Genomic DNA, 25,367 nt, shown 5'->3' with positions numbered 1-25,367 from the left:
AGTGAATTCTTGTAAAATGTTTTATATATTAGTGGAAATAAATGAATTCAATTTTAATGCCGCCTCGGCCAGCGTTGCCAGATTTTGGTTCACTACTATCGATAGTATGTTAATACGAAATTTGAACTCCGTGGCAGCACGCCCCCATGTTGTCAGCTGTGAGTGAGCAACGCCAACGCAAATTGATAGTTTTGCGGAAAAAAGCAGGAAGCACATATAACTAGGCATGTCCGACGAGGAAGCCGGCGTGCATCGACTGGAAGGCACTGCTGGTCAGGAGATACGTGGCGGGCTGGTACTGAAGAAGCCCAGAGATGGCGCTGACTCAACAGGCAGCTTCAAAGTCCCCCAAGGCTCGCTGCTGGGCCTGGACAAGCTGGCCGCCAAGCGACGTGCCGAAAAGGAGCGCGGCGACCGCCTGATCTCCTTCAAGGATAGCGAATACGACGACACTGGCTCCAGTACTCCCACTGGCTCGACGCCCGGAATCAGTGAGTTTGCCTTCAAGAAGCCGGACACCAAGAGCTTCGAGAAGTTGAGCCGGCAGCTGCGCGAACATAAGGATGACACGCCCTCGCACACGGGCGGTGTGTCGGAGAAGGCCCGCGAGCGGCTAAGGGAGCACATTCAACGTGACAAGGCGAGGGGCAGGCCAGCCAATGCATCAACGGCCTCATCCTCGTCCGAGGGTCGAGAGCGGGAAAGGAGGAGAGAGCGAGGAGACCACGATCGACGGCGCCATCGTGACAGAGATCGCGACAGAGACCGAGACCGGGACAGAGATAGAGATCGGCATCGCAGTCGCGATCGTGATCGCTCCATGTCCGAGCGGAGTGTCCACACGCCCAGGGAGCCTGGGACCCCAGGTGGCGGTGGGGTATTGAACAGTTCCTGGGACGATGACGACGGCGAGGGCGGCGGCGGTAGCGGTCAGCGTAATTCGGATTGGGATTTGCCAACACCACGTCGCCATGGCGGAGGTGGCGGCGGCGATTGGTCGGTGCGGAGTGGCAGCAGCAACCGCAGTCGCAGAAACACTCGACAGGATGACTCGGCCCGCCCGACGCCAGCGCATCGCTACAATCAGTGGGCCAATGACCGGAAGCGCACCGGTGCCACACCCTGGTCCGATGATCCGGAGTCGCGCGACCACTGGGAGGAGGAGCAACGTCGCCTGGACCGCGAGTGGTACAACATTGACGAGGGCTACGACGACGAGAACAACCCCTTCGTGGGGCCCAACTCCGAGTACTTTCGGAAGCGCGAGGAGCAGCTGGAACAGAAGCGAACGAAACGCCTCAGCGCCCAGCAGCGGCAGAACAATCGGGACAATGAGCTGTGGGAGAGGAATCGAATGCTCACTTCCGGTGTGGTTACCAGCATCCATGTGAACGATGACTTTGACGAGGAGGCCCTGGAGCGGGTCCATTTGCTGGTGCATCACATAATTCCACCCTTTCTCGACGGCCGTATTGTGTTCACCAAGCAGCCGGAGCCGGTGGTGCCCGTCAAGGATCCCACCTCGGACATGGCGTTGCTCGCGCGCAAGGGCAGCGCTCTGGTGCGCACCTATCGGGAGCAGAAGGAGCGCCGCAAGGCCCAGAAGAAACACTGGGAACTGGGCGGCACAAAGCTGGGAAATATTATGGGTGTGCAGCGGCCCCAGGACGATGAGGATTCACGCTACGACAAGGACAATGACACGGCCGATTATCGCAAGGATCAGAAGTTTGCCGACCATATGCGCGATCAGGACTCGGGCGGTAAAAGTGACTTCTCCCGCAAGAAAACCATCTCCGAGCAGCGCCGCTTTCTGCCCGTCTTTGCCTCACGCCAGGAGCTGCTCAATGTCATCCGGGAGAATTCGGTGATCATCATTGTGGGCGAAACGGGCAGCGGCAAGACCACACAGCTCACCCAATACCTGCACGAAGATGGATACAGCCAGTTGGGCATGATTGGGTGCACACAGCCGCGTCGTGTGGCGGCCATGTCGGTGGCCAAGCGAGTCTCCGATGAGATGGACACACAGCTGGGTAAGTGCAATCCCTTTTCTTTTCTTGTCTTGGCTTGGATATGCGTGTAATCATTTGTGTATTCTATTGCAGGCGAGGATGTGGGCTATGCCATACGATTCGAGGACTGTACTTCGGAGCGAACGGTCATCAAGTACATGACGGATGGCATATTGTTGCGCGAGAGTCTGCGTGATCCGGATCTGGATAGCTATGCGGCCATCATAATGGACGAGGCCCACGAGAGATCCCTCTCAACGGATGTGCTCTTTGGCCTGTTGCGTGAGGTGAGTGTTCCCTTGCCCCTTTTTTTGTTTGTCTTTCACTTGCATCGGTTGTGTGTTGTTGGTAAACATTTAATAGTAATATCAATATAAAGCATTTTACAAACGTTTCATATTCTCGAAATTGTTTCACATTGTCGAAATGTATACAAGACCTACTACATGGTATATAAATATATATTATAAATTGCTTAAAAATGACACAACTTAAACGGAATAATTAATAATTATTATTAATGTATGTACCTACATATATACTACATATACATATATCTTAAAAACTAGTTTTCTTTTTTTTCCACTCATTTACGTATTTTTGTTTTTTGTATTCTTTGTGAGAGTTTCTTTTTAGTTTTGTCTCCTGTCGATTTCCGTTTCCGTATTTCCGAGTCGTCTGGGGGTGGGGGGGAGGAGATGGGGTTCGGTGTTCCCGTAATTAAATACATAACGAAACATTTCGAATGTCTTAATCCTTGATAATCCTACAATTTCTATTTAGAGATAGTTTTCTCTTTTTTTGTGGGATTTTTTTTCTTTCTTTTTTTTTATTAGACTTATTTTTAATATCCTTAAATAACAAAGAAAACACATATATATATGCTTGCCATTCACAATGTAGTATATAAATATATTATAATAATAATAATAATCACAAGAAAACAAAAAAAAAATTAATGACAAAAAAAACAAATATTTAATAAGTCTTTTCGAATTTCACAGTGTGTGTGTGTCTCTCTCTCTCTTTCTGTGTGTGTGTGTGTGTTTGTGTGTGGGTGGGTGGGTGGCTGTGTTTGTCCGATACAAAAGTATTTTGTTTGGATACGATTTTTTTTGGTGGCTCCTCGATCGGAGTTGCAACATTTTTGTTTGAGGGTTCTGTTTGTGTGTGTGTGTGTGTATGGAATACAGTTGTGTCTCGTCTCTGTGTGTCTCTCTGGTATTTTGCATGGTATTTTAATACTGCCAAATGAACATACTACTACACTCTCTCTCCCTTTGTTGGGGATTTTACCCTGATCTGAATTGCACTTACAAATTGTACACTACACATTTTTGCAATTTGTATTTGGTACTTTTTGGGGCCGTCGTCTCTTATCATCGGAATCATAACTTTGAATACTTATGGTTTTTTTTCTCTTTTTGTTTTTGGTTTTCATTATGAGTGGAGTAGAAGAGGGGGCGCAAACGGGCGGTTACTTTGAGTGGGAATAGCATTTCTGTCTATTATTTAGCACCAACAACATGCCCGCATTCATGCCAACGCTGCCCCATTTCACGCACTCCGACATCTGCAAGATACATATAGATTTGTTTTTCACGACGATGTGTATAGAATAAAACACGTACAGCGGGGTACAGAGAGCAAGGCAGAAGCACAAGAAGGTAGAAGGTGGAAGTGTGCGGAGTGTGGTGGAGTAGGAGTATAGTAAGCGGTAGACGCACACACAAGAGTTCCGTTCCTGCCACATTCAAACAAAATAAAAGCAGGCGGCTACCAACGAATGATGCGCTGCTAAATGAAGGACGGAAGTTGGATGTGGTGGGGGGAATAGCGTGGAGCGTGTGTTAGAGCGATCGAGGAGGGTTCTCTACTGTGAAAGATATAGTACAATATTTCATTAAAATTTGTGGCCCGATTCCAAAAGCATCAAATGAGTTAGCAGGTATGATTCTTAAGATTTTCGATTTTCGAGTTTTTTTTAACGGTTATCTGTTCTCTCTCTTCTGTCATGCCGTGTGTTGTTTCTGTCAGTCCTGTTCTTGTGTGTGTGTCGTGTGTGTGTGTTTTTGTTCCTCTGTTGCAACTACAATCAATGCATATGGGGGAGGGGGGGTGATGTGTGGTGGTAGGCAGGATTTTGGGTGGGTAAATGTTGTTTCTTTTTTTTTCTTTGCTTTTGCGTGTGTGTATATGTATTTATGTGTGTGTTTCCTTCTCTCTCTCTCTCTCTATGTGTGTGTGTGTGGGAGATGGCCTCCGCTGCTTGCTCCGTTTATCAGTTAATCAGATGGAGCAGCACGTGATTAGCACTCGTCGTTACCTGTCGCTTGCGGACATCCTGCTGGCGGCTACCGTACCGGCACCAGTACACAAAATGCTTGTTGTTGTTCCACAGACTCTGTTTGGCCTTGCGCGCCAGCGATATCTACAGGCGTGCAGGGGTGTGGAAAGGGAGTAATGCATTAGTTATCGATGGGAATACTATTTCGGGAGTTCCTAATTCGACTTTCTCACTGAAATCTCTCGAGCTCTTTTTTTTGGTAGCATTGTACTTCGGGGAGTCCCAATTCGATTGCGAAAGTGAAACTTGGAACTGTATGTTTGGTTATAGGCATAAAACGAACGTGTGTCTGTTCTCTTGTGTGCTGCTCACCTGATTGCGTATATCCTTCTCGATATGGGGCATCTTCTCCTTGTCGGCAAAGTTATTGATCCTCAACTCCCATCCATGATTCCAGATATCGGCCAGTGACATCTTGATCAGTTTGTAGGTACCATTCTCACGTATTTTCACAGAAAATATCTCAATGGAATCGGGCTTCGGTTTATTATCTGCATTGGTGGGTAAACAGCACACAGCACACAGTAGACAGTAGACAGTATAGAAAGAAAGAAAATAGAGTGAGTTAGTGATCTGTGTGCGCTTTTCCATGAAAATCAATTGAGAAAACAGGTGACCCGACCGACCGTCGACCGCCAATACTGCAATTCAGTTATTATTTCAATTGATTTTGATTTAACATTTAAGTAAATTTGTTCATATATTACTAAAAAAAAAAATGGGGAAACAAAACGGAAACGAGAAAGTGCATTCGCTTTGATTCTAGATTCACTTGAAATGGTACTACTGCTCGTTTGCATTTGTAATGCAATTTATTTACTTGATGATCATGATTTCATGGATGGTTTTATCGGAGACTCGGCAGCTATTCTGTTTAATCCTTTATTGTGCAACAATCGGCAAGAATGCCTCTGATTGCAGTTCAACTCGAAACTGCAACTCGAAAACAAAATACATGTCGTGTGCCTGCGTCCCATTGCAGTTCGACTTGAGTCTGAGTCTCGCCGATAATAAATATTTGCTATTTACGTGGTTGTTGTTGGTCTGTAGACAAATTAGAAAATGCGGCCCACCACCACTGATCTAAATAATTGTAGTGGGGTTTCTTTTTTACCCTGTCTTTCAGTAGGTTTTTGTGTCATAATAATTACAGTGCTTTCTGTTGTGTCTTAACGGTAAGGCAATTACAAACAACCAGGATAGAGTGGCAGCACTTTATGATGCTTATTGTCATGTGTTGTATTTATACCGTTGTGTTGTTTCGACTGTTGCGCAATCTGTTGTAGCATTCGCCACTTAATTTTATATAAAATAATTAGCACTGCTTAGTATATTACACCCCAACTGCTGATTTTGCCTTCTCCTTGTGTTGCTGTTTCTTTCCCTCGAATGGTATTTTTTTTTTCTCCCTAGTATTTATTTTTATTTTTTATCTTTAGTCTCTAGTATTTCTTTTATTATTTTTTGTGCCATGTCCAACCAATTTGCAGGCAATTAAAATTTTTGCGTGGGTGGCTCGAGTGAGAAATGCACTTGTTTTTACCCATGTGTCCATATAATAGACCCCATATAATCACACTAGTAATTTGCGAGTACATTCCATTAAGCGCAGTCAGTAATTGGGACTAGCCTGGACGCTAAAAGTGAAATGTATTGCATTTGGAGTGAGCTCATCTCTCTCCTGATACTAAAAAGCGATAAAACATACTCAACGAAATGTTCAATGCATTTCAATCTTGAATGTTCAAGTATATGCCTTTAATCCATCCCATCGATTGACGTGCAATGCGGGGCCGATATGAAGGGCCGCCTACAGAGCAGACAGAGGGTGGAGTGTTTGACGTACGTGACTACATGGGACTACATATTGTAAATATCATTTGATAAGCACGCATGCGCATTTCTTTGCTGGCAGGCATTGCTGGGTGTACATACATACAGCGTCGTTGTAATCTGTCACCAAGCACGAGTAATTTTTCCAGGAGGAGAGTGCGGTGCGGGCCGTGCAGGATAATCAGTGGGGTCTTAACAGGTGGAATGGAGAACAAGCAAAAAAAAAAACACACACACACACAACTCCAACGTTTTTATTGATTGTTGGGGGGCTCTGGCTAGACACTGATAACTATGGTACAATCCATATTATTCAGGTTTCTTTTTGATTTTCGGGAACGGAAGAAGGCAATACAGCTTTTAAGCTTCTCAAAAAATGGATTTTAGTAGCGTAAAAAGCGAATATCGTTCTGCGGGTGCAGGGTATACGAAGTGCTATTCAAAATCCCCTTATCATTCCTACGCATGTATGCCCTTCCATATACCCGCACGCACCCAACCACACACACACACACACACACACATGCACAGGCATGTGTGATTGCCGCACGTGGTGAGTTGGGTTATTGGCCGGGGCCGGCACGCACACGAGATGCAACACCGCCTGCTGCTGCCGCTGCCGCTGCTGCTGCTGTGTGGGCGCGTGGTGAAATGCAAAAAAGCTCACCACAACATCCACAGCACCCAGACGGCAAACAGTAGTCTCCGCTAAAGAACAACATGTTTTTTCTTAGTGGTATTTCTATACAAATTTCAGATTTCAGTCTGGGTTTATAGGAAAAATTACAACACAAAAAAAAAAAAACCAGAAACAACCTCGAATGGAAGACTAGCGAGTTCTTACTGTGCCCCATGGGTACAGAAAGAGACAGTAGACGTTAATGGTATGCGTGACATGGAGCACATGATGTGCTTGGGAGTTTTTGGAAAGACACAAGTCAGCAGCCTCCTGCTCACGCTTTGTTTGATTTTACTTTTTTTCTTTTGGTCTGCCTTTGCTTTTGTGTGCGTGCATATGCGCACGCAGAAAATTTTGGAATTTTCTGGCAGGCCAGGCTGTCAGCGCACTGTTGTGAATGGTCGCAAAGCTGACGTCTTGCTGCTGCTCTGCGACCGCGCACTTGCTGGATTTTCGATTAGATAAAAAGCCAGGCCCTACGCTTGTATGCTATGCAGACATGTACTGGCGTCTGTGCGCTTTTTCATGTGTGCATGTGTGCATGTGTGCGAGTGTGTGTGAGTGTGTGTTTCTGTGTTTCAGCGTTTGTTTGTTTATTGAATGACATTTTAGAATGGCAGAACCCCGCCAAATTCGCCTTTAAAAATCCGGCGATTAGCGTAATTGCCTTGAAGTCTAGAGTTCTTTCTTAAAAATTTTCCTACAGATTGGGGGATTTGGGGGATGCAAAACTCACCTTTGGCCACTTTGCATAGGACAATGCCGTACCAGGACGCCACTGGCGTCTCGTTTTCGTCTTGTGTCTCCAGGAAACTGATGCTGCTGCTGCCATTGCGGGTTATCATCAGGCCTGGGGCCAGGCCCAAGCCAAGGGGCGGACAGTCCATGTCCAGAGAATCGATATCGCTGGCAGCTGCGGCCGCTGCGGCGGCGGCCGCCGCAGCCGCTGCCTCTGCAGCCGCGCTGCTGCGCACCTCCACAATGAAGCCACACTCGACGACGGCGCAGAAGATGCGCTGCTCCTCGGGCTTGAACCACTTGGATTCGCGCAGTTTTTGCACGGCAACGCTGCTGCCGAAGGTGGCGCTCACCACACCGCCACCGGCTTTCGGCTGCTGCTGCAGCGCCGGTGGCCAGTTAGAGATCGGGGAGCTGGGCGCCGACTGTGAGTAGCCACCGTTGCTGGTGGGTGGCGCTGATGAAGCTGGCGCTGCTGGTGTCGCCTGGCTGTTGTGGCCCTGCAGGGGCCACCACTTCAGGGAGCTGACAAAACTGTTGGAGCGGTTCATTCCAGGCGGGGCGGGGGGCGTGGCCGGTGTGCGCCCAACTTTCACTCGTGGAAAAATGTGTATATGTATGAATTTGTGTAAAGTGCACTTTTCCGCGCTTTTTTCCCCCTTCGATATTCTGGCTTCTTTTGCTTTCTGCTGCTTCTGCTGCTGCTATCGCTGTGCGGCCTTTGTCTTGCTTCTCCCCTCCCCCGGTTGCGCTGCTCCAATTCGCTTTACTTTTAATTATTATTCTGCTCTGCACCCCTCTCTTCTCTATCCCGCAGTCTGACTATCTGTATGTATTTGTGTGTGCAAATGTTTCTTCTTTTTGTTTTTTTGTTTTTGGTTCAGCTTCAGCTGCACGGCAATTTTCTGAACGTTTTTCGTATTTTTCGACGCTGCGTTGTGTGTTGTGCTTCGTTGGGGCTTTGGGGCTTTCTTGACGGTTGTACTCGCTCTTCAGATACTATAGCTTCGGTTGGCGGCTACGTCACAAATTTCAATGGGAACAAATGTTGCCCAGTTCGACTTGCATGTTGCTGGTAGCGCGTACTCATGTTGCTTGAAAACCGGTTTCAGTGGTGGGTTTCGTTCAGTGTGGAAGTTTCTAGTACCCTACCTGGGAGGTTTAATATAAGTATAGATATTCCCGGCTTGTTTTCAATAAATGGCATTGACTAAGTGACTAAGAATACCATTCATGGAAAATTTCACTTAGACTATTCCGTATACATGCGTACTCTGTGGGCTCTAGACTTAGAATATATGTAGATATTTTTCCAAGGGTATTCAAATGTTGGTTATTTCACGTTTCTTGAAATCCTTACTCTCCCTTAAACTGTGTGGACAGGGTGTATTGGGACAACAGGGTAGCATACAGCAACAAATGGCATTCCGCTCGCATGTTGCTGGCATGTTGCCAAGCACCACCTCATTGTCTGAATACCCCTTGTTTAAGCAAGAATGTGCAACATGGGCTGGAAATGAGACAGCCGAGAGAGGAGAAACGAGCAAAACCGACAAAAGCCGAGAGAGCAAAACGCACAAATCCACCACAACGGGAGAAAAACGTCGCTGCTGGCGTCACCTTGTATAAACCACTTCTCTCTTCCTTCCCCTCCACTGTCCTGCTCTTTCTCTGGATTCCGTTATGCTATTGCTGTTGTTGTTTATTATGCACATCACTCTGCCTCTCTCGCCGCTTATTAGCTGCTGTTTTTATCTTAATTCTTTTAATTCGATCCTGTTGGGAATCTCTTGCTGCACCGATAACAGGTACCCTCGTCTCTCTCTTTCATTCGCTCTCTCGCTCTCGCTCTCTGTGTGTGGTTCTCTTCTTTGGTGCTGCTCTACTTCCGCTCTGACCTTCTTATGTCTGTTCTTTATGAGAAATTTATACATATGCGTTGATTATTTTTGTCAACGTCGTAGTTATTTGTCACAAAATTCGGCTGCGGCCCGCTCCCCACAGCCACCTACACCCCTCTCGCGACACCTGATACGCCAGAGCACCGCACCGAGAAATATGATTGATGTGAATGACAATGTATCGATTGCAAAGATCTGTTATCGTACAGATCATGTGATCGTGCGTACACGCCTCGTAAATGTGCTCATAAATATGTGTATATTGTGACCAAATAAGGCCAAAATAAACGAATCCCAGACGAGACTGCTTCTGGCTCTATTTTATGGAGCAATTCAATAAACGAAGATCAAAGCAAAAATACATTATTATGCATAAATACATATGAGTGTGCATTCCTAGTCCGTCCAGTAGTACAACAGCCAAAACCACAGGGTAATCGCATTATCAGAAGATACCTGAAGCCCTCTACGACCCGCTGTTGAACAAATCCCACGCCACCGCCACCACAGAGACCGACCCCCTACTAGTGCCTCCGCCCCCATGCAGAGCTGCATCCAATCTTCGGATCGATATTGTCAATGACTCAAGTGGCTCGTCGGTCCATCCAACGCCCGCTGTAATGATTGCTTGCGAGTCGAGTGAAACAAAAATGTTCATTGCCTTATTTTTGTCGATTTCTTGCGTGAAACTTCTCGTGGTGACGTCCCAAAAGTTTGACATTTCCTTGCGTTGGTGGGAGTGTGCCTAGTCACGTACTACATATGTATGTATGTACGAACGAATCGGTCCAATTCGATTTGGGGGCACCAGAGAACATGCCAATTATTTTGACCCATTAAGCGCTGTGCCACACGCCTTTACAGTGGGCCAATCCCCCCACCTCCGACGACCCACAAGTACATGGCGTCGGGGTCACCACTAATAACCAGCCCTCCCCCTCCACAAGGGCAGGTCCATGCCCAGGGGTGGTATTAAATATAATTAAAAGAATCGTGCTCAAAGAAATTTAATCTATAGAAATTTTTGGGTGAGACACCCAACCAAAATGATAGGGGAATGTAGGATAAAAGCTCTTCAGGGAGAACACCCGCTTTTTTAATGATTATGTCTCTCAATGAGGGAGATGGTTGTAGTTATATGGAAAAGAGCGATAGAAAAATAAAGGAATATGATTATAGAGTAAACAAAGTTTTGTTTCGATTGATTCTTAAACTTTTTATAAGTGAGTGGGATATATTTCTCAAAAGTCTTTTAGACCATGTTTGTGATAGAAAACATATGTAGGTATATATTTCCAAGGTAATCTCTGAGCAAATATAACGAAGAATATTGCCGTGAGTATTTCGATTAATCAATATCGAAATTTTCCATATGATATTCTCCAACACCGGGCGCGAGAGAGCATTTCAACTTCGCCTTTCGCGTTTTGATTTTATTTTTCTCTGTTTTGTTTTCAATTCAAGTTTTTCATTTACTTTTTCTGGTCGGGTCGCCATCGTCGTCGCTGCCGCTCTTGTCGTCTATAAATAGCATTTTGCAACTTGCTGCTGTTTCTGTTGATATTATTGTTGTTGCTGTTGTTGTTGTTGATTTTTCTCCATAGCTATTTATAGTTTAACCTTGGTTGTTGCTTTTGTTGTTGTTGTTGTTGTTGGAAAACGAGGGGGGAGGAACTGCTCACCTAAAGGTGGGAAACAGCGGTCCCAAGATGGGGGAAGAGAGCGCCGTATGGAGTGGTATGTATGTATGTGCGTTTTGAACCGCGGCTAATTAGCGCTTAGCCGGTCCAATTACGCTTGGGTATACGTATGGCATACCTCTCGTCAGGCACATCTGTGGATGTGTGGATCTCTGTGGATGCATGCCCTTTGAGTAAAACCCATCTGTTACACCTGTTTCTCTAATTGCCACATTCCACTCCACCCTTCGATACATCTGCGATATACAGACATGTACATACTGTAATAGTTTAGTTCATTGCAATCGGATTAACTATCCTCAATGTTGATCGTACCACCACATGCGAGTCAAAGAGTACACTAAGCCAGCGAATTTCCACAAAGAGAATGAGAGAATAAGCTCGGAAGCATCAGTCTCAAATATTTCTATCCGTCTGTCTCAGTAAACTTGGAGACTCTTTTGGGGTACCCCAAAAAATCCCTATATAATTGATCATTTCTGTTCTGATTAGCGGGTATCCCCTAGTCGGAATACTTGTTGTTTTAGCTTTTATTGAAAATTACGCAATCAATTTGAAGGCGCGTGTGTAGGTCAGTGCCCAAAAGGCGTCATCGTTCATCGTTTGTCTGAGGAGATAATAACAATGAATATTTGGCGAAAAAAAAAGGAAAACTACATTGAGATAATTGTGAATGCCCTTACCAGGACCAGCAGCCTAATGCATGCATACCTCTAAATGTTGTCATCTATTTTTATCAAAAACCTAAAGGTCTTGAGACCTAATGAACCAGTGAACCTTCCATAAACATTGCAAGTGAGGTAAGGGTATACCACCTTCGTTCACACGACTTGGACGACCCTTTTTCTTGATGTCTACAAGCAAAAAATAAATGCAGAAACCACCTGTATTTGTTTATTTATACATATAGACTGGTGGTATCACATTTGCATGCGGCGGCTTGGCTTCTTTCTGCTTCCTCGGGGTTGCATAAATAATCAATTTTGAATGAAAAATTTAATAAATAAAACTGTCACCAACGGTTTAGGCCAGTGCTTAGGCCTTTGACAAATTGGAATTTACATACATTATGTACGTACATACATAAATGAAAGTACGTGCCACAATCTATCTATCCATCTACCTATCTATCTATCTACCTATCTATCTATCTATCTATCTATCTATCCAACACAACACACTTGTTCCCCCTGTATATGGGTACAAATATGTGCATATATGGGGAGTGGAGTGTACCCGAAAGAAACTCGTTTTGTTTTTGGACTAGTGTGGGGAGGGGACTACTTAAAGGCTTCGTTTTGCGCATTTTACCGGTAAAATGCTTTCGATATCTGGTAATAACCAGACTTTGTGCTTCTGTCAGACTTCATCGCTGTTTCCGTTTTGTTTCGTTTTGTTTTGTTTCATTTCGTTATACCCTATTCTACACACATACTTATGTACAAACATTCTGTTTTGTCTGGGGCTTTGCGGTGGTTGGGTTTAGTGGACGCACTCGTTCAGAGAGCGGCCTGCGGTTGACATTCCAAAGTTCAAGCTTCCAGAGTTGCAACACAAATAATCGAATCGAGAGACCAGCTGAAGCAAACGAAACGAGGTGTGGGTGGGGTGAGGTGACAGAGCCTCTAGATGAGGCGGCACATTCCATTGGCGGCACATTATTGAGTCTGTCTAGTCTCCAAACGGCACACGACGAACAGTAGCAACAGCCCTGACAATGGCCCAGGTCAAAGCTTCTCAGAGCTTACATGATGGAATGACAAAACAACATAGAAGCAGAGAGAAAGGCTGACACCGGGCCTCGAAGATGGGAACACCCTCGCTGGCACACTGGCTGGCTGTATGGTACCCCTAAATGAACTCTTGTACATGGGTTAATAGGCTCAGATTTGAAATGTGAAATGTGGAACCCAATAGGATGTCCATTTAGCCTCCTCCAAGTCCACTCTGCTGCAGTAGCAGAACTGTCAGCCCCAATAGGGGCGTTCTCGGGGCTATTTTCAGACACTTTATAATCATTCAGACGAGGCACGAGTACAAAAGCAAAAACAACAAAATTAAACAAAAGACAATACAGTCTGGGGCGGCCAGACAATAAATAAATGTAAAATATGTTTAAAAAAAAGAGTTGTGTGTGCCTCTGCATAGGTATACCCTTGCAGTGGAGGGTATGGCAGATTTAGGCAGAGCCATGGAAAAAGCAGACAACCAGAAAGCACTTTTTTTTTACTCAAATCGAGCTAGAACTATAATCCTGATAAATTTGATTAATATTTAACATCTATGCCATAGAAGTAGTGGATTTTACAGGGTATCCACAGCAGTAGTACCCGAAGCTGTGTGCTTCTGTCGTGTTTTAACAGCCGTGAGAGTTGCGTTTTCCTTGTGTCCGATAGGGAGGGGAGAGTGGTGTCAAGCGGCACTTTTGGGGACATCATATGGCGGAAGGACTTCTGCACAGCTGTCGGGCAGCGTCTTGGTCATACGCTGTGGGTGGGGGGAGCAACAGAGAGAGAACGAAAATAATTTGCCGGGATGGTCTCTCCCAATCTGCCACTGTCTCGTCTCGTCTCGTCTCTCTCTCTCTCTGGCTCTGGCTGTCGCATGGTGGTGCGGTGGTGCTTTGCTTTTCTCTTTACAGTGTATTCACCTCGACCACATCTGCCTATGGAGAGGCAGGCACATACATAACTCGTTTGCGGCTTTATGTGGAGTCACGGGGAGACAAACCCGAAGCCCCGTAGCCACGAAGCCACGAAGCCCCGAAGCCCCAAAGCACCGGAGCCGAGTCTTTTGTTGTTTTGTTGTTTTCGTTATTGGATCGGTTTTTATAGATACCCGTAGCATTTGCATACATATAGTATATGATATATAATCATACACATTCCGCATATCTCTTCGTTCTTCGCCTTTTTTGTTGTTTCTTTTGGCACATTTCGGCTTCGGTTCTGTTTTCGTTCGACATTTGATTTCGTTGCGAATTTTTGTCGGTTTTGTTTACATCTTGCGCTTCGTTGGGGTCTTTTATGTTTTGATTTGTAGTTTTTGGCCAAAAACAAAATAAAATCACACAGCACATACACATGCAAATGCGAATGGTGTATGTGTGCGTGCTTTGTTGATGCTGCACCTCCGAAAAGCGCACAAAAACAACCACTTGCTCTCTCTCTCTCTCTCTCTCTCTCTCTGTCTCTCTCTTTCTCGTCTTGGTTGCTGCTGTTCCGCTCTCATTCGGTTCGGTTGGAGAGATGACGAGACCATGCAATCGGCTAGCTTAATGGAGGACTCGACTGTGGTTCCTGCTTTCACGTTTCCAGGGCCACAAGTGTCTATATCCATTCCAGCATCTCTGCTGCAGTCCTTCCTTTTATTGACTTGCATTTTCCTGTGTGCCTGTGCCTGTTCCTGTGCCTGTTCCTGTGTGGGTGTATCGGCGTATGGCCGTGTGTTTGTGTTGATGCCAAACCTGCACATTTGACCCTCGACCCTAAGGTTGGCAAAGCATTGAAAAAATGCATAAACAGCTGTTTGGTAAAGCATTTAAAAAAGAAACAGCTGTTTAATAAATGTTCATTCATTTAGTGATAATAATTATCGGTGAAGAAATTTCTTCTGAACTCTGGATGCTGGCATATGTCGTCGACTTTTCTCTGGTTCACTCACTGGCTGGACTATGTAATTTTAGCCTCGTCGGGGATCAGTAGAATGCAGCAGGTTCATTAGACTCGCATAATTCATTCCACTCCCACCCAATGGCGCTCGCTGCGGCACCCAGACCCACACCCCCACCCCCATCCACACAGCCACAGCCACAGCCCGTCATCCAAATCGACATCCAGCAACAACCTCGCGGAAAAGCGTTCTCGCGTTCTCGCCTCAATGCAAATGTACGGTGAATTGCATTTTCGGCATTTTTAATTGGCAACATACAAATTCATACATATTGAAATGCATACATATGTACACACACATGCGTAGACCTTAAGCGTTATATTGCCACGCATAGATACAATATGTACTATGTGTGTACGTGCATGTGTACATAAATATTTTGATGTACTATTGGCGCCAGGAAAACACTTGATTTTCTGCCTGTTTTTCATCTACTAGACAAGGTTCTTGTTTGGGGGCTAATGCAATATTTCTGTTTGAGCGAACATGGCGTGGGGGCCATAGCTAGACAAAAAGATGACTATTTTCGTTGCTCAGGCGATTAATTGATAATTAATCGATAACAGACGGATTACAAGGGCTGTTAGCATTAGGGACGGGGGACTCCAAACACATGTAGGTCCAGAGCAGGATGGTACCAAGTCGTACCAATAATGTGACTCAATGTGCATTCACTCCCGGGCTAGGGGATGTCTCGACCAAATGATAAACAGATCTTATATCATGCCTGTGTACGGGTACCAGTACGAGTACGAGTGCAAGTGTCTTTCTGTTGATATACGAGTATGCACATCGGTACAAATGTACTTTTGTTTTTATAGCAATGGATTATTGTCATATCTTGCATTTTGTTGACTTTGTGCTTAAAATAAATCAAACGAAATTCATTTCAATTGCATTTCTTTGGCATATTTGATGAGAAGATGCGCCGGCAGCGATTTCCTGCTCACAGAACCTCATTCAATCCGATATTGATGCATTATTTATTCACGAAAGTAATCTTTTTTCTTGGTTTTTTTTCTGTTCTCATGCGTTGATTAATAAATATTTTAAGGGCATTATCTGTTCGAAATGTTCGTAGTATATTTCGTTTTACTTGTAGGCTTCCTGTTTCTATAATAAGATTATGTATACATATATATAATATATACAAAAGTAGTACCATATAGATATGGACGTGCCTGTGTGTTGTTGGTTTGGATTATTTTTCGATGCATTCGAGTATTATATTTCCATAAAAACCTCACAGAACCCCATCTCGAGTGGTCTCTTATCGGAACCTATAATGGTGGTACATATACATATGTACTAGGTGGCGCTCGCTCTCTCATTTGCTGATATTATTTTACGACTTCAATTGAATTAGCAATCGAATTGGCAATATCAGTTGGCGCAGTGCCGTTCTCAAATGCTCCCGTGATCCTATTCAGAATGCGTTACTCACAACCGATGTGTGACTCGTTCTGATGAAATACAGCTGATGAATACGGCAACCCGTAATCCCCACATCTGATACTAAAACTAAACCAAACAAAATCTTCAGCTCACTCCCTCAGTGAGTAAGAAATGCCGAGATATCTCTATGTGTACGCACGTAATAAGTACTCGTACTCCCCACAGGCATTATCAGTTGGTTGTCCCAAATCGGATCACATATAGTACACATACATACATACATATCTATATATATATATATATATGTATTCGTAATACCTACTCTTGATACCATTTACTTATAGACAAAGTAAAAGTTGGTCGAGTGCTTATAAACGGTGCGGTACCCATGGTATGACGAAGGTATATCCGTTCCTTTTAAGTATATACATACATACATATATGTATATTTATGTAGTCTTGATCAGATCTGGATATATGAGAGACGAACAAATTTTCTATACTTTAAATCTTTTTCTAAAACCTAATCGAATCTTAGTAGCGAGTAAAAAAGTAGTCGAAATGTCTAGGCGTATTTGAACTCTTTTTACAATGCTTTATATTTAAACTTGATTAGAGAGAAACTGTAGTCGACCTTGAGATAATGGTTTTGGGGGATGGGCGGAGGAGTGAGAGAAAGATAGTACAATCAGATAATGGATTTAGTTTCCCGTTAGTTTTGGGTATATCCATGGTGGATTCAACGAGTATGATCGGTTTATGATCGTGATTTATATCCATGCAATATCCATGCGAAAGGAATTTATTTCTTCTTCTATCTGGCTTTCGATAAGCGATAAGCTATTTTCGTGCGCATCGCCTATCGAAATGGTCGTGACTATCGTAATTGCTGCGACCTGACGTCATCTGTCCAACGGGGTAGAAAGAAAGATAATGGTAAAATGAATGCGCGATTTGCGTTGCGTTGCGTTACCTGCCAGGCTAGTGCTATCCATACCAGCATCATAAATAATTCCCACACACCACACAGATGCACGGACGCAGCCGCAGAGGCAGACACAGACACAGACACAGCACAGACACATGCATGGCTGAGTGTATGTGTTGCGTATGCAAGTAGATAAGCTGCATAATAAAGCACACATTACGAGTAGGTTGAGTTGTGTTGTTGTTGGATTGCAAATTGCTGGCTGGTTTGGTCTGTGGATTGTGGATTGTAGATGACGGATTGTGGGCTGTGGACTGTGGCGAAAATTCTGTTAATGCGCAGTTTGCTCGGTTACGGGGAAGGGGAAGGGGATGGGATGGGATGTTGTTGTTGCGTTGTGCGAAAACAAAAAGGAAACGAAACCCTGCTTTCATTCTTGTTCCTTCCCATACATACACACATACACACATACATACCTATGTAGGTACATACGTACCTATGGCGTACGTGTGTTTCAGCATGTTCGCCTGCTGCTGTTTCTGCTGCCCTCCTCCCTTAAAACCGACGAGGCTAAGCCGAAGCTGCAACGGCTCTCTCCCACTCTTTGTCTCTCTCTGTTCCTCTCTCCTTTTCTGCTTCTCTCTCGTTTTAAAGTTTGCTTTCACACTGCTTGCCAAGGGAAGGAGCAAGCGAGAGAGAGAGAGAGAGAGAGAGGGTGTCGGGGGGTGACCTGACCCCTTGCGGGCTTTGAGAAATTCTTGGAATGATGTGGAATGCCTTGACCCACTGCAGCGCCCGGTCAACGACTCGCCGGCCAAGCTGGCGGTGATTTTGGGTCAGACCATGGGCTCCCGCCCACGGACTCTCTTGCGATGAATGACCTAAACCATGTGTCCCTCTTCCCACGATTCCCATTCACAGATTGTGGCCCGGCGACACGATCTGAAGCTAATTGTGACCTCCGCCACGATGGACTCCACCAAGTTTGCAACATTCTTTGGGAACGTGCCGACATTCACCATACCGGGACGCACCTTTCCCGTCGACGTGATGTTCAGCAAGAACACCTGCGAGGACTATGTGGAGTCGGCGGTGAAGCAAGCGCTGCAGGTGCACCTGACGCCCAACGAGGGCGACATGCTCATCTTCATGCCCGGCCAGGAGGACATCGAGGTGACGTGTGAGGTGCTCGAGGAGCGTCTGGCCGAGATCGACAATGCCCCAGTGCTGAGCATTCTGCCCATCTACTCGCAGCTGCCCTCCGACCTGCAGGCGAAGATTTTCCAAAAGTCCGGCGACGGGGTGCGCAAATGTGTGGTGGCCACCAACATTGCGGAGACCTCGCTGACCGTGGATGGCATCATCTACGTGATCGACTCCGGCTACTGCAAGCTGAAGGTCTACAATCCGCGCATCGGCATGGACGCCCTGCAGATCTATCCCATCTCGCAGGCGAATGCCAACCAGCGTTCGGGTCGTGCCGGTCGTACCGGCCCCGGTCAGGCCTTCCGGCTGTACACCCAGCGCCAGTACAAGGATGAGCTGCTGGCCCTCACTGTGCCGGAGATTCAGCGCACCAATCTGGCCAATACGGTGCTGCTGCTTAAGTCGCTGGGCGTGGTGGATCTGCTACAGTTCCACTTCATGGACCCGCCGCCCCAGGACAACATCCTCAATTCGCTCTACCAGCTGTGGATCCTGGGCGCCCTGGACCACACGGGTGCCCTCACCACCCTGGGCCGTCAGATGGCCGAATTTCCCCTAGATCCACCGCAGTGCCAAATGCTGATTGTCGCCTGCCGCATGGAGTGCAGCGCCGAGGTGCTTATCATAGGTGAGAGAAAAGACCCGAAAAAGGAGTAGCTCTTCTGATCCTTTTCATAACACTCTCTCCACTCTATAGTTTCCATGCTGTCGGTGCCCTCGATCTTCTATCGGCCCAAGGGACGCGAGGAGGAGGCGGACGGAGTGCGCGAAAAGTTCCAGGTGCCCGAATCAGATCATCTGACCTACCTCAACGTGTATCAGCAGTGGCGGCAAAACAGGTAAGTGTGAGCCCCCAGCGGCAGGGGATCACAGACCAGATTTGACATTGCGTTGGTCCCCCTCTCCCACAGCTACGGATCGTCGTGGTGCAACGAGCACTTCATTCATATCAAGGCGATGCGGAAGGTGCGCGAGGTGCGTCAGCAGCTGAAGGACATCATGACCCAGCAGAAGATGAGCGTCAAGTCGTGCGGCACCGACTGGGATATTGTGCGAAAGTGCATCTGCTCGGCGTACTTCTACCAAGCGGCACGGCTCAAGGGCATCGGTGAGTACGTGAACCTGCGCACAGGCATGCCCTGCCATCTGCATCCCACCTCGGCCCTGTATGGGCTGGGCACCACCCCCGACTATGTTGTCTATCACGAGCTGATTATGACGGCCAAGGAGTATATGCAGTGTGCCACCGCTGTGGATGGCTACTGGCTGGCCGAGCTGGGGCCCATGTTCTTCTCCGTGAAGGAGTCGGGACGCAGCGGCCGCGAGAAGAAGAAACAGGCCGCCGAGCATCTCAAAGAGATGGAGGAGCAAATGTTGCAGGCCCAGCACGAGATGGAGGAGCGCAAACTAGAGGCGGCCCGCCAAGAGGAGCAGATGGCCGCCAAACAGGAGATAGCCACGCCAGGCACTACCACGCCCCGACGCACACCGGCCAGGATCGGCCTCTAAACGAGCGGCAGTGGATCAGGATCGATCAGGCAATGAGATCTGCATAAATCATTGTATTTGATAAGTTGAACAGCTTTTTTTCTATTTCCTAATAAAGAATCAATGAAATCGGAATCAAAAGTCCAATCCAGAGGTGGGTTGGGATGCTTCCGCCACTCTCCAGCACGCATTGATTGTCCTGGACACTGTGGTGGGCACTGCAGCGGCACTCGCCCCACTTGCACTCCATGGAGGACGTTGGAGGCAGGGGACGGGATTCACCTGCCATCAGAGGATGCATTTGGCAGTCGCTGTTGGTGCGACAGTAGGCACCAAACGGCACTATGGGCTCGCAGACAATCCGCTCCAGCTGGTTTGTATCCACTGCATTCTCCTCTTTCGGGATGGCGTTGGCGACCTTTCTGGGATAGTGGGTGGAGCGACAGGCGCAGCGATGATCCTGGCACTGGCCACCGGAACCAAGGCTAAGCTGGCAGGCTGTGCTGCTGTCGCAGCCATCGCCGTAGTCCGATCCAGTGATGCACTTGGTCATGTTGCGATTGTGGACATAGTTGACGGCACAGCCGCACTTCTTGAGCTGCGGCAGGCAGAGCAAGGCACCGCAGCTGCCGCAATCGGTGTCGTTCACGCAGCTGGACTCTGTAGGTGATCATAGTAAGCAATATCTTAGTTTCGGATCGCGTTTCTTGGGAAGCAGCCACTCACCCAGGACGGCCAGACAGTGTCCCTGATGGGACTCAAAGTTTGATCGACACAGGCAGCGATTTTGCGATGGGTGGCAGGAACTGAATTTGTCCGCCAACTGGCACTGGCGATGGAATTCGCAGCGTTCGTCCAGTCGCACCACCTCCGCGAGACAGCGTCGTTTGTCCTCGCTCGGAACGAATCCGGAGGAGCAGGAGCACTGCTCCAACTTCTTGTTGCACTCGGCATGGTCCTGATGGCAGGGACAGTGGCCGCCAATGATATTTGTGACCTTCTGTTCCATGGGCTTGCAGTCCACGCGCTGTCCCGAGTCACGTGCTGTACAGGTGCAGGTCGTATTGAGGCATCGTCCGCGCTCAAACTGGAGGCACTGGGCATCGGTGAAGCAGCTTAGCTCCAGGATCTCCTCGGCCAGGCAGAAGCCAGCCAGAAATATAACCATTAATCCGTAATAATGCATTATTTGCATTAATTTTATGAAATAACCTGCGATTAAGTTGTATAGCTTTCACAGCTAGCATTAACCGTTAGAAAGCTCAGCTTAAGAGTTTCGGTAAAAGCTTTTTTCTTACTTTCGATTCTATCAGGCAGTCTGGCAACGCTTAGTTCATCGATGTTTTTCCACCTCTACCAGCACTGTCCATGGCATTTTACAACAGAGGTGGAAGAACATCGATGTTTTTAGAAAAATGAACTATCGACTGGATGGAACAACTCAAGCAGGGTGACCATTTACGTTATATTATATTATATACTATAGGCATTAAGTTGAAACACTAACCATACAGTAGTCCCGTTCATACACCTAACATGTCGCAAACGAACTTTCTGGATAAGATCCCAGGGGTTTCGGCTCTGGCGTTCGTATCCGCCGCGCAGAAGAAACCAGTATTTTAAAGATACGCAAATCCAAGTCTTCGGTAGGCTGTATCTCAGACAAATGAGGCCAGATCGGTGATCGGTCAACTCTCCCAGGATCGTGAGGATCTAGACTGTCGAAAGGCATCAACATCTCGACTACGAAAATGAGGCCCATTTTTGGCAAATTTAATGATGTAACCATCATGATTTTTTGCGAAAATCGTGAAAAATTGGATGTCCTTTTTTCCGATGGCAGTCGATTGGCAGGACTCGCCCGATCACAAAGAGGCATGCCACGCCCCGATCGGCTTCCGTACTGCAGAGATATAGCGTGCAGAGGAAACCAGTATTTTAAAGATACGCAAATCCAAGTCTTCGGAAGGCTATATCTCGGACAAATGAGGCCAGATCGGTGATCGGTCAACTCTCCCAGGATCGTGAGGGTCCGGACTGTCGAACGTCATCAAAATCTCGACTACGAAAATGAGGCCGATTTTTGGCAATTTTAATGATGTAACCATCATGATTTTTTGCGAAAATCGTGAAAAATTGGGTGTCCTTTTTTCCGATGGCAGTCGATTGGCAGGACTCGCCCGATCACGGAAAGGCATGCCACGCCCCGATAGGTCCATAAATAGTCGAGATATAGCCAAAGAGAATATGAAAAAATCGGCAAGTTGAGGATTGTTGTTGCACCATAACAAAAATCGGTAGATTTTTGTTGTAGAACACTTAACAACAACAAACGACTACAACAAGCCAGGTTTGTTTTATTGTTTTCTCCGCTATTTGTGGCCCGATCAGTATGATGGCTTCCTGTGATCGAATAAGTGCACCCGATCTAATGGAGCCCTTATCACGGATCCAGAATATTTTTCCCAATCAAACATAATAGTATTTATCTATTTATTTTATTATTCGACAACGGAACCAGCATAATCCTTATCTAACTTATTTCTATCTTAAATAATAAAGATTTGAGCAGCTATGGTCCTTCCATCCCAAAGGGAGGAGAAATGCACGACGCGAAATCTGCGAACTTTCTTTATTAGATCCCAGGCTCTTCGGCTCTAAGCCAGTCTGACGCCCATTCATACACCGCCGAATCAAACGATGGGCTACAGCTTCAAAGCGGGTAAGTGAATCAGTGTACAATTGTGGACATATTTTAAAATATATCTTGATTCACAGAGGGCTTATGTACCCTTCGCTTTGCCACAAACCGAGTCGTATCCGACTTTCCCCGCCAAAAGGAGTCCTATCCAAGCATTGCTGAGGCCTATGCGAGATAGACCGAGTCCGATCCCAGCCAGACAGAATCGTATCCCAGCAGGACAGATGGGCAACCCCTGCAAGATCCGAACGTAAGAAGCCATCGTCATCCTTCGAACTGGCCATCGACAACAAGGGAGAGGGTACGCGAGCTACTAGATTTTAGAAAGATATCGTTGTTGTTACGTTTAAGATAGATACAAATGTTTTCCACTTGTTGACTTATTTGTACTAAGCTAAGTTTTGATCAATAAAGTTATTGAAAAACATCCTTGCTGTATTCTGTATTGGGGAAACCATACCGATTACAAAAAGGCGGGGCACGCCCAGATCGGTTCACAAACAGCGAAGAAAACAAAATTTTTTGATTGGGGAAGAGGTCCTTGATCCTTAATAAGGACTCCATCAAAACAGGGACATTTTTTCAATCACAGATAGCTATCGCACGCCCAGATCAACCCACAAACAGCCCAGAAAACTAAATATGTATAGTTGGAGTTGTTGAAGTCCTTGCCGAAGGATCAAGGATATTTTTCTGATCCCGGTGGGCCATGGCACCTTCCGCTCAGGCCACAAATAAGGGAGAAAACAAGATATAAATGTCTGGAGAAAATATCCTTGATCCTTGGTCCTTGATAAGGACTACATTACATCAAGGATGTTCTTCCGAACACAGGAAGCTGTCGCACGTCCCGATCGGGCCCCAAATAGCCGAGAAAACTAAATATGTATTGTTAGGGTCGTTGGAGTCCTTACCGAAGGATCAAGGACATTTGTCTGATCACGTGGGGCCATGGCACCTTCCGATCAGGACACAAATATGGGAGAAACAAGATATTTATGTCTGGAGAAAATATCCTTGATCCTTGGTCCTTGATAGGGACTCCATCAAATCGAGGATGTCATTCCGAACACACGAAGCCGTCGCATGTCCCGATCGGGCCACAAATAACGGAGAAAACAAAACAGGCTCGTAACGGGCTTTGAAAATGTAGTTCAAGATATCACCGATAGGGGCGCCACTGTACACAAAAAGAAAACTTGCGTCAAATGGCTGGGATACCAGGCGAACAGAAATCAGCAGAAGGTAGATGAATTTTTTAAAATTTGCGGGCCCCCAAAAGTATGCAACAATATTTTTTGCATTTGCTACAGTTACCTTCTGCTGATTTCTGTTGGCCTGGTATCCCAGCCATTTTACGCGAGTTTTTTTTTCGTTTGCGGTAGCGCCCCTATCTGTGATTTCTTGAACTACATTTGCAAAGCCAGTTACAAGCCAGTTTGGTTTTCTCCGTTATTTGTGGCCCGATCGGGACATTAGACGGCTTCCTGTGCTCGGGGAAGCATCCATGATGTAATGCAGTCCTTATCAAGGACTAAGGATCAAGGATATTTTCTCCAGAAACATATATCTTGTTTTCTCCCTTATTTGTGGCCTGAGCGGAAGGTGCCATGGCCCACCGTGATCAGAAAAATTTCCTTGATCCTTCGGCAAGGACTTCAACAACTCCAACTATACATATTTAGTTTTCTGGGCTGTTTGTGGGTTGATCTGGGCGTGCGATGGCTATCTGTGATTGAAAAAATGTCCCTGTTTTGATGGAGTCCTTATTAAGGATCAATCAAAAAATTTTGTTTTCTTCGCTGTTTGTGAACCGATCTGGGCGTGCCCCGCCTTTTTGTAATCGGTATGGTTTCCCCAATACAGAATACAGCAAGGATGTTTTTCAATAACTTTATTGATCAAAACTTAGCTTAGTACAAATAAGTCAACAAGTGGAAAACATTTGTATCTATCTTAAACGTAACAACAACGATATCTTTCTAAAATCTAGTAGCTCGCGTACCCTCTCCCTTGTTGTCGATGGCCAGTTCGAAGGATGACGATGGCTTCTTACGTTCGGATCTTGCAGGGGTTGCCCATCTGTCCTGCTGGGATACGATTCTGTCTGGCTGGGATCGGACTCGGTCTATCTCGCATAGGCCTCAGCAATGCTTGGATAGGACTCCTTTTGGCGGGGAAAGTCGGATACGACTCGGTTTGTGGCAAAGCGAAGGGTACATAAGCCCTCTGTGAATCAAGATATATTTTAAAATATGTCCACAATTGTACACTGATTCACTTACCCGCTTTGAAGCTGTAGCCCATCGTTTGATTCGGCGGTGTATGAATGGGCGTCAGACTGGCTTAGAGCCGAAGAGCCTGGGATCTAATAAAGAAAGTTCGCAGATTTCGCGTCGTGCATTTCTCCTCCCTTTGGGATGGAAGGACCATAGCTGCTCAAATCTTTATTATTTAAGATAGAAATAAGTTAGATAAGGATTATGCTGGTTCCGTTGTCGAATAATAAAATAAATAGATAAATACTATTATGTTTGATTGGGAAAAATATTCTGGATCCGTGATAAGGGCTCCATTAGATCGGGTGCACTTATTCGATCACAGGAAGCCATCATACTGATCGGGCCACAAATAGCGGAGAAAACAATAAAACAAACCTGGCTTGTTGTAGTCGTTTGTTGTTGTTAAGTGTTCTACAACAAAAATCTACCGATTTTTGTTATGGTGCAACAACAATCCTCAACTTGCCGATTTTTTCATATTC

At 46.1% G+C, this 25,367-nt stretch overlaps 3 protein-coding genes and 1 long non-coding RNA gene across 6 annotated transcripts; 1 reads left to right on the top strand and 3 right to left on the bottom strand.

Moving 5' to 3' along the window:
• The first annotated feature begins 115 nt into the window (after positions 1–115).
• Positions 116–20,037, top strand: Prp16 (ATP-dependent RNA helicase l(1)G0007). Its single transcript, XM_001354981.4, has 5 exons — positions 116–2,036; positions 2,109–2,302; positions 18,130–19,042; positions 19,112–19,253; positions 19,326–20,037. The coding sequence occupies exons 1-5, from the start codon at positions 227–229 to the stop codon at positions 19,921–19,923; spliced, it is 3,657 nt and encodes a 1,218-aa protein (XP_001355017.2). The 5' UTR covers positions 116–226; the 3' UTR covers positions 19,924–20,037.
• Positions 3,038–8,652, bottom strand: l(1)G0469 (lethal (1) G0469). 3 transcript variants are annotated; one of them, XM_033384050.1, is made up of 5 exons: positions 7,611–8,652; positions 4,675–4,853; positions 4,536–4,614; positions 4,342–4,446; positions 3,038–3,588 (listed from the first exon to the last, which is right to left on the bottom strand). In XM_033384050.1, the coding sequence occupies exons 1-4, from the start codon at positions 8,161–8,163 to the stop codon at positions 4,370–4,372; spliced, it is 888 nt and encodes a 295-aa protein (XP_033239941.1). In that variant the 5' UTR covers positions 8,164–8,652; the 3' UTR covers positions 3,038–3,588; positions 4,342–4,369. The 3 variants fall into 3 exon arrangements, with proteins under 3 accessions (XP_033239941.1, XP_033239940.1, XP_002134298.2); XM_033384049.1 differs by having other exon boundaries at positions 3,038–4,446; positions 7,611–8,651; XM_002134262.3 differs by lacking the exon at positions 4,536–4,614 and having other exon boundaries at positions 3,350–3,588; positions 7,611–8,640.
• On the bottom strand, positions 16,855–17,599 carry LOC26534330 (uncharacterized). Its single transcript, XR_001452871.2, has 2 exons — positions 17,254–17,599; positions 16,855–17,186 (listed from the first exon to the last, which is right to left on the bottom strand). It is a non-coding gene; the product is annotated as an uncharacterized lncRNA (long non-coding RNA).
• Positions 19,962–21,173, bottom strand: LOC4815099 (tenascin). The gene is made up of 2 exons (XM_001354982.4): positions 20,629–21,173; positions 19,962–20,562 (listed from the first exon to the last, which is right to left on the bottom strand). Exons 1-2 carry the CDS (start codon positions 21,095–21,097, stop codon positions 20,012–20,014), a joined length of 1,020 nt encoding a protein of 339 aa, XP_001355018.4. The 5' UTR covers positions 21,098–21,173; the 3' UTR covers positions 19,962–20,011.
• Positions 21,174–25,367: the final 4,194 nt, after the last annotated feature.

This window comes from Drosophila pseudoobscura, chromosome X (assembly GCF_009870125.1).
Source record: "Drosophila pseudoobscura strain MV-25-SWS-2005 chromosome X, UCI_Dpse_MV25, whole genome shotgun sequence".
NCBI classification, from domain to species: domain Eukaryota; kingdom Metazoa; phylum Arthropoda; class Insecta; order Diptera; family Drosophilidae; genus Drosophila; species Drosophila pseudoobscura.
The sequence above is the reverse complement of the archived record's forward strand: the minus strand, read 5'-3'. Positions and strand labels throughout refer to the sequence as shown.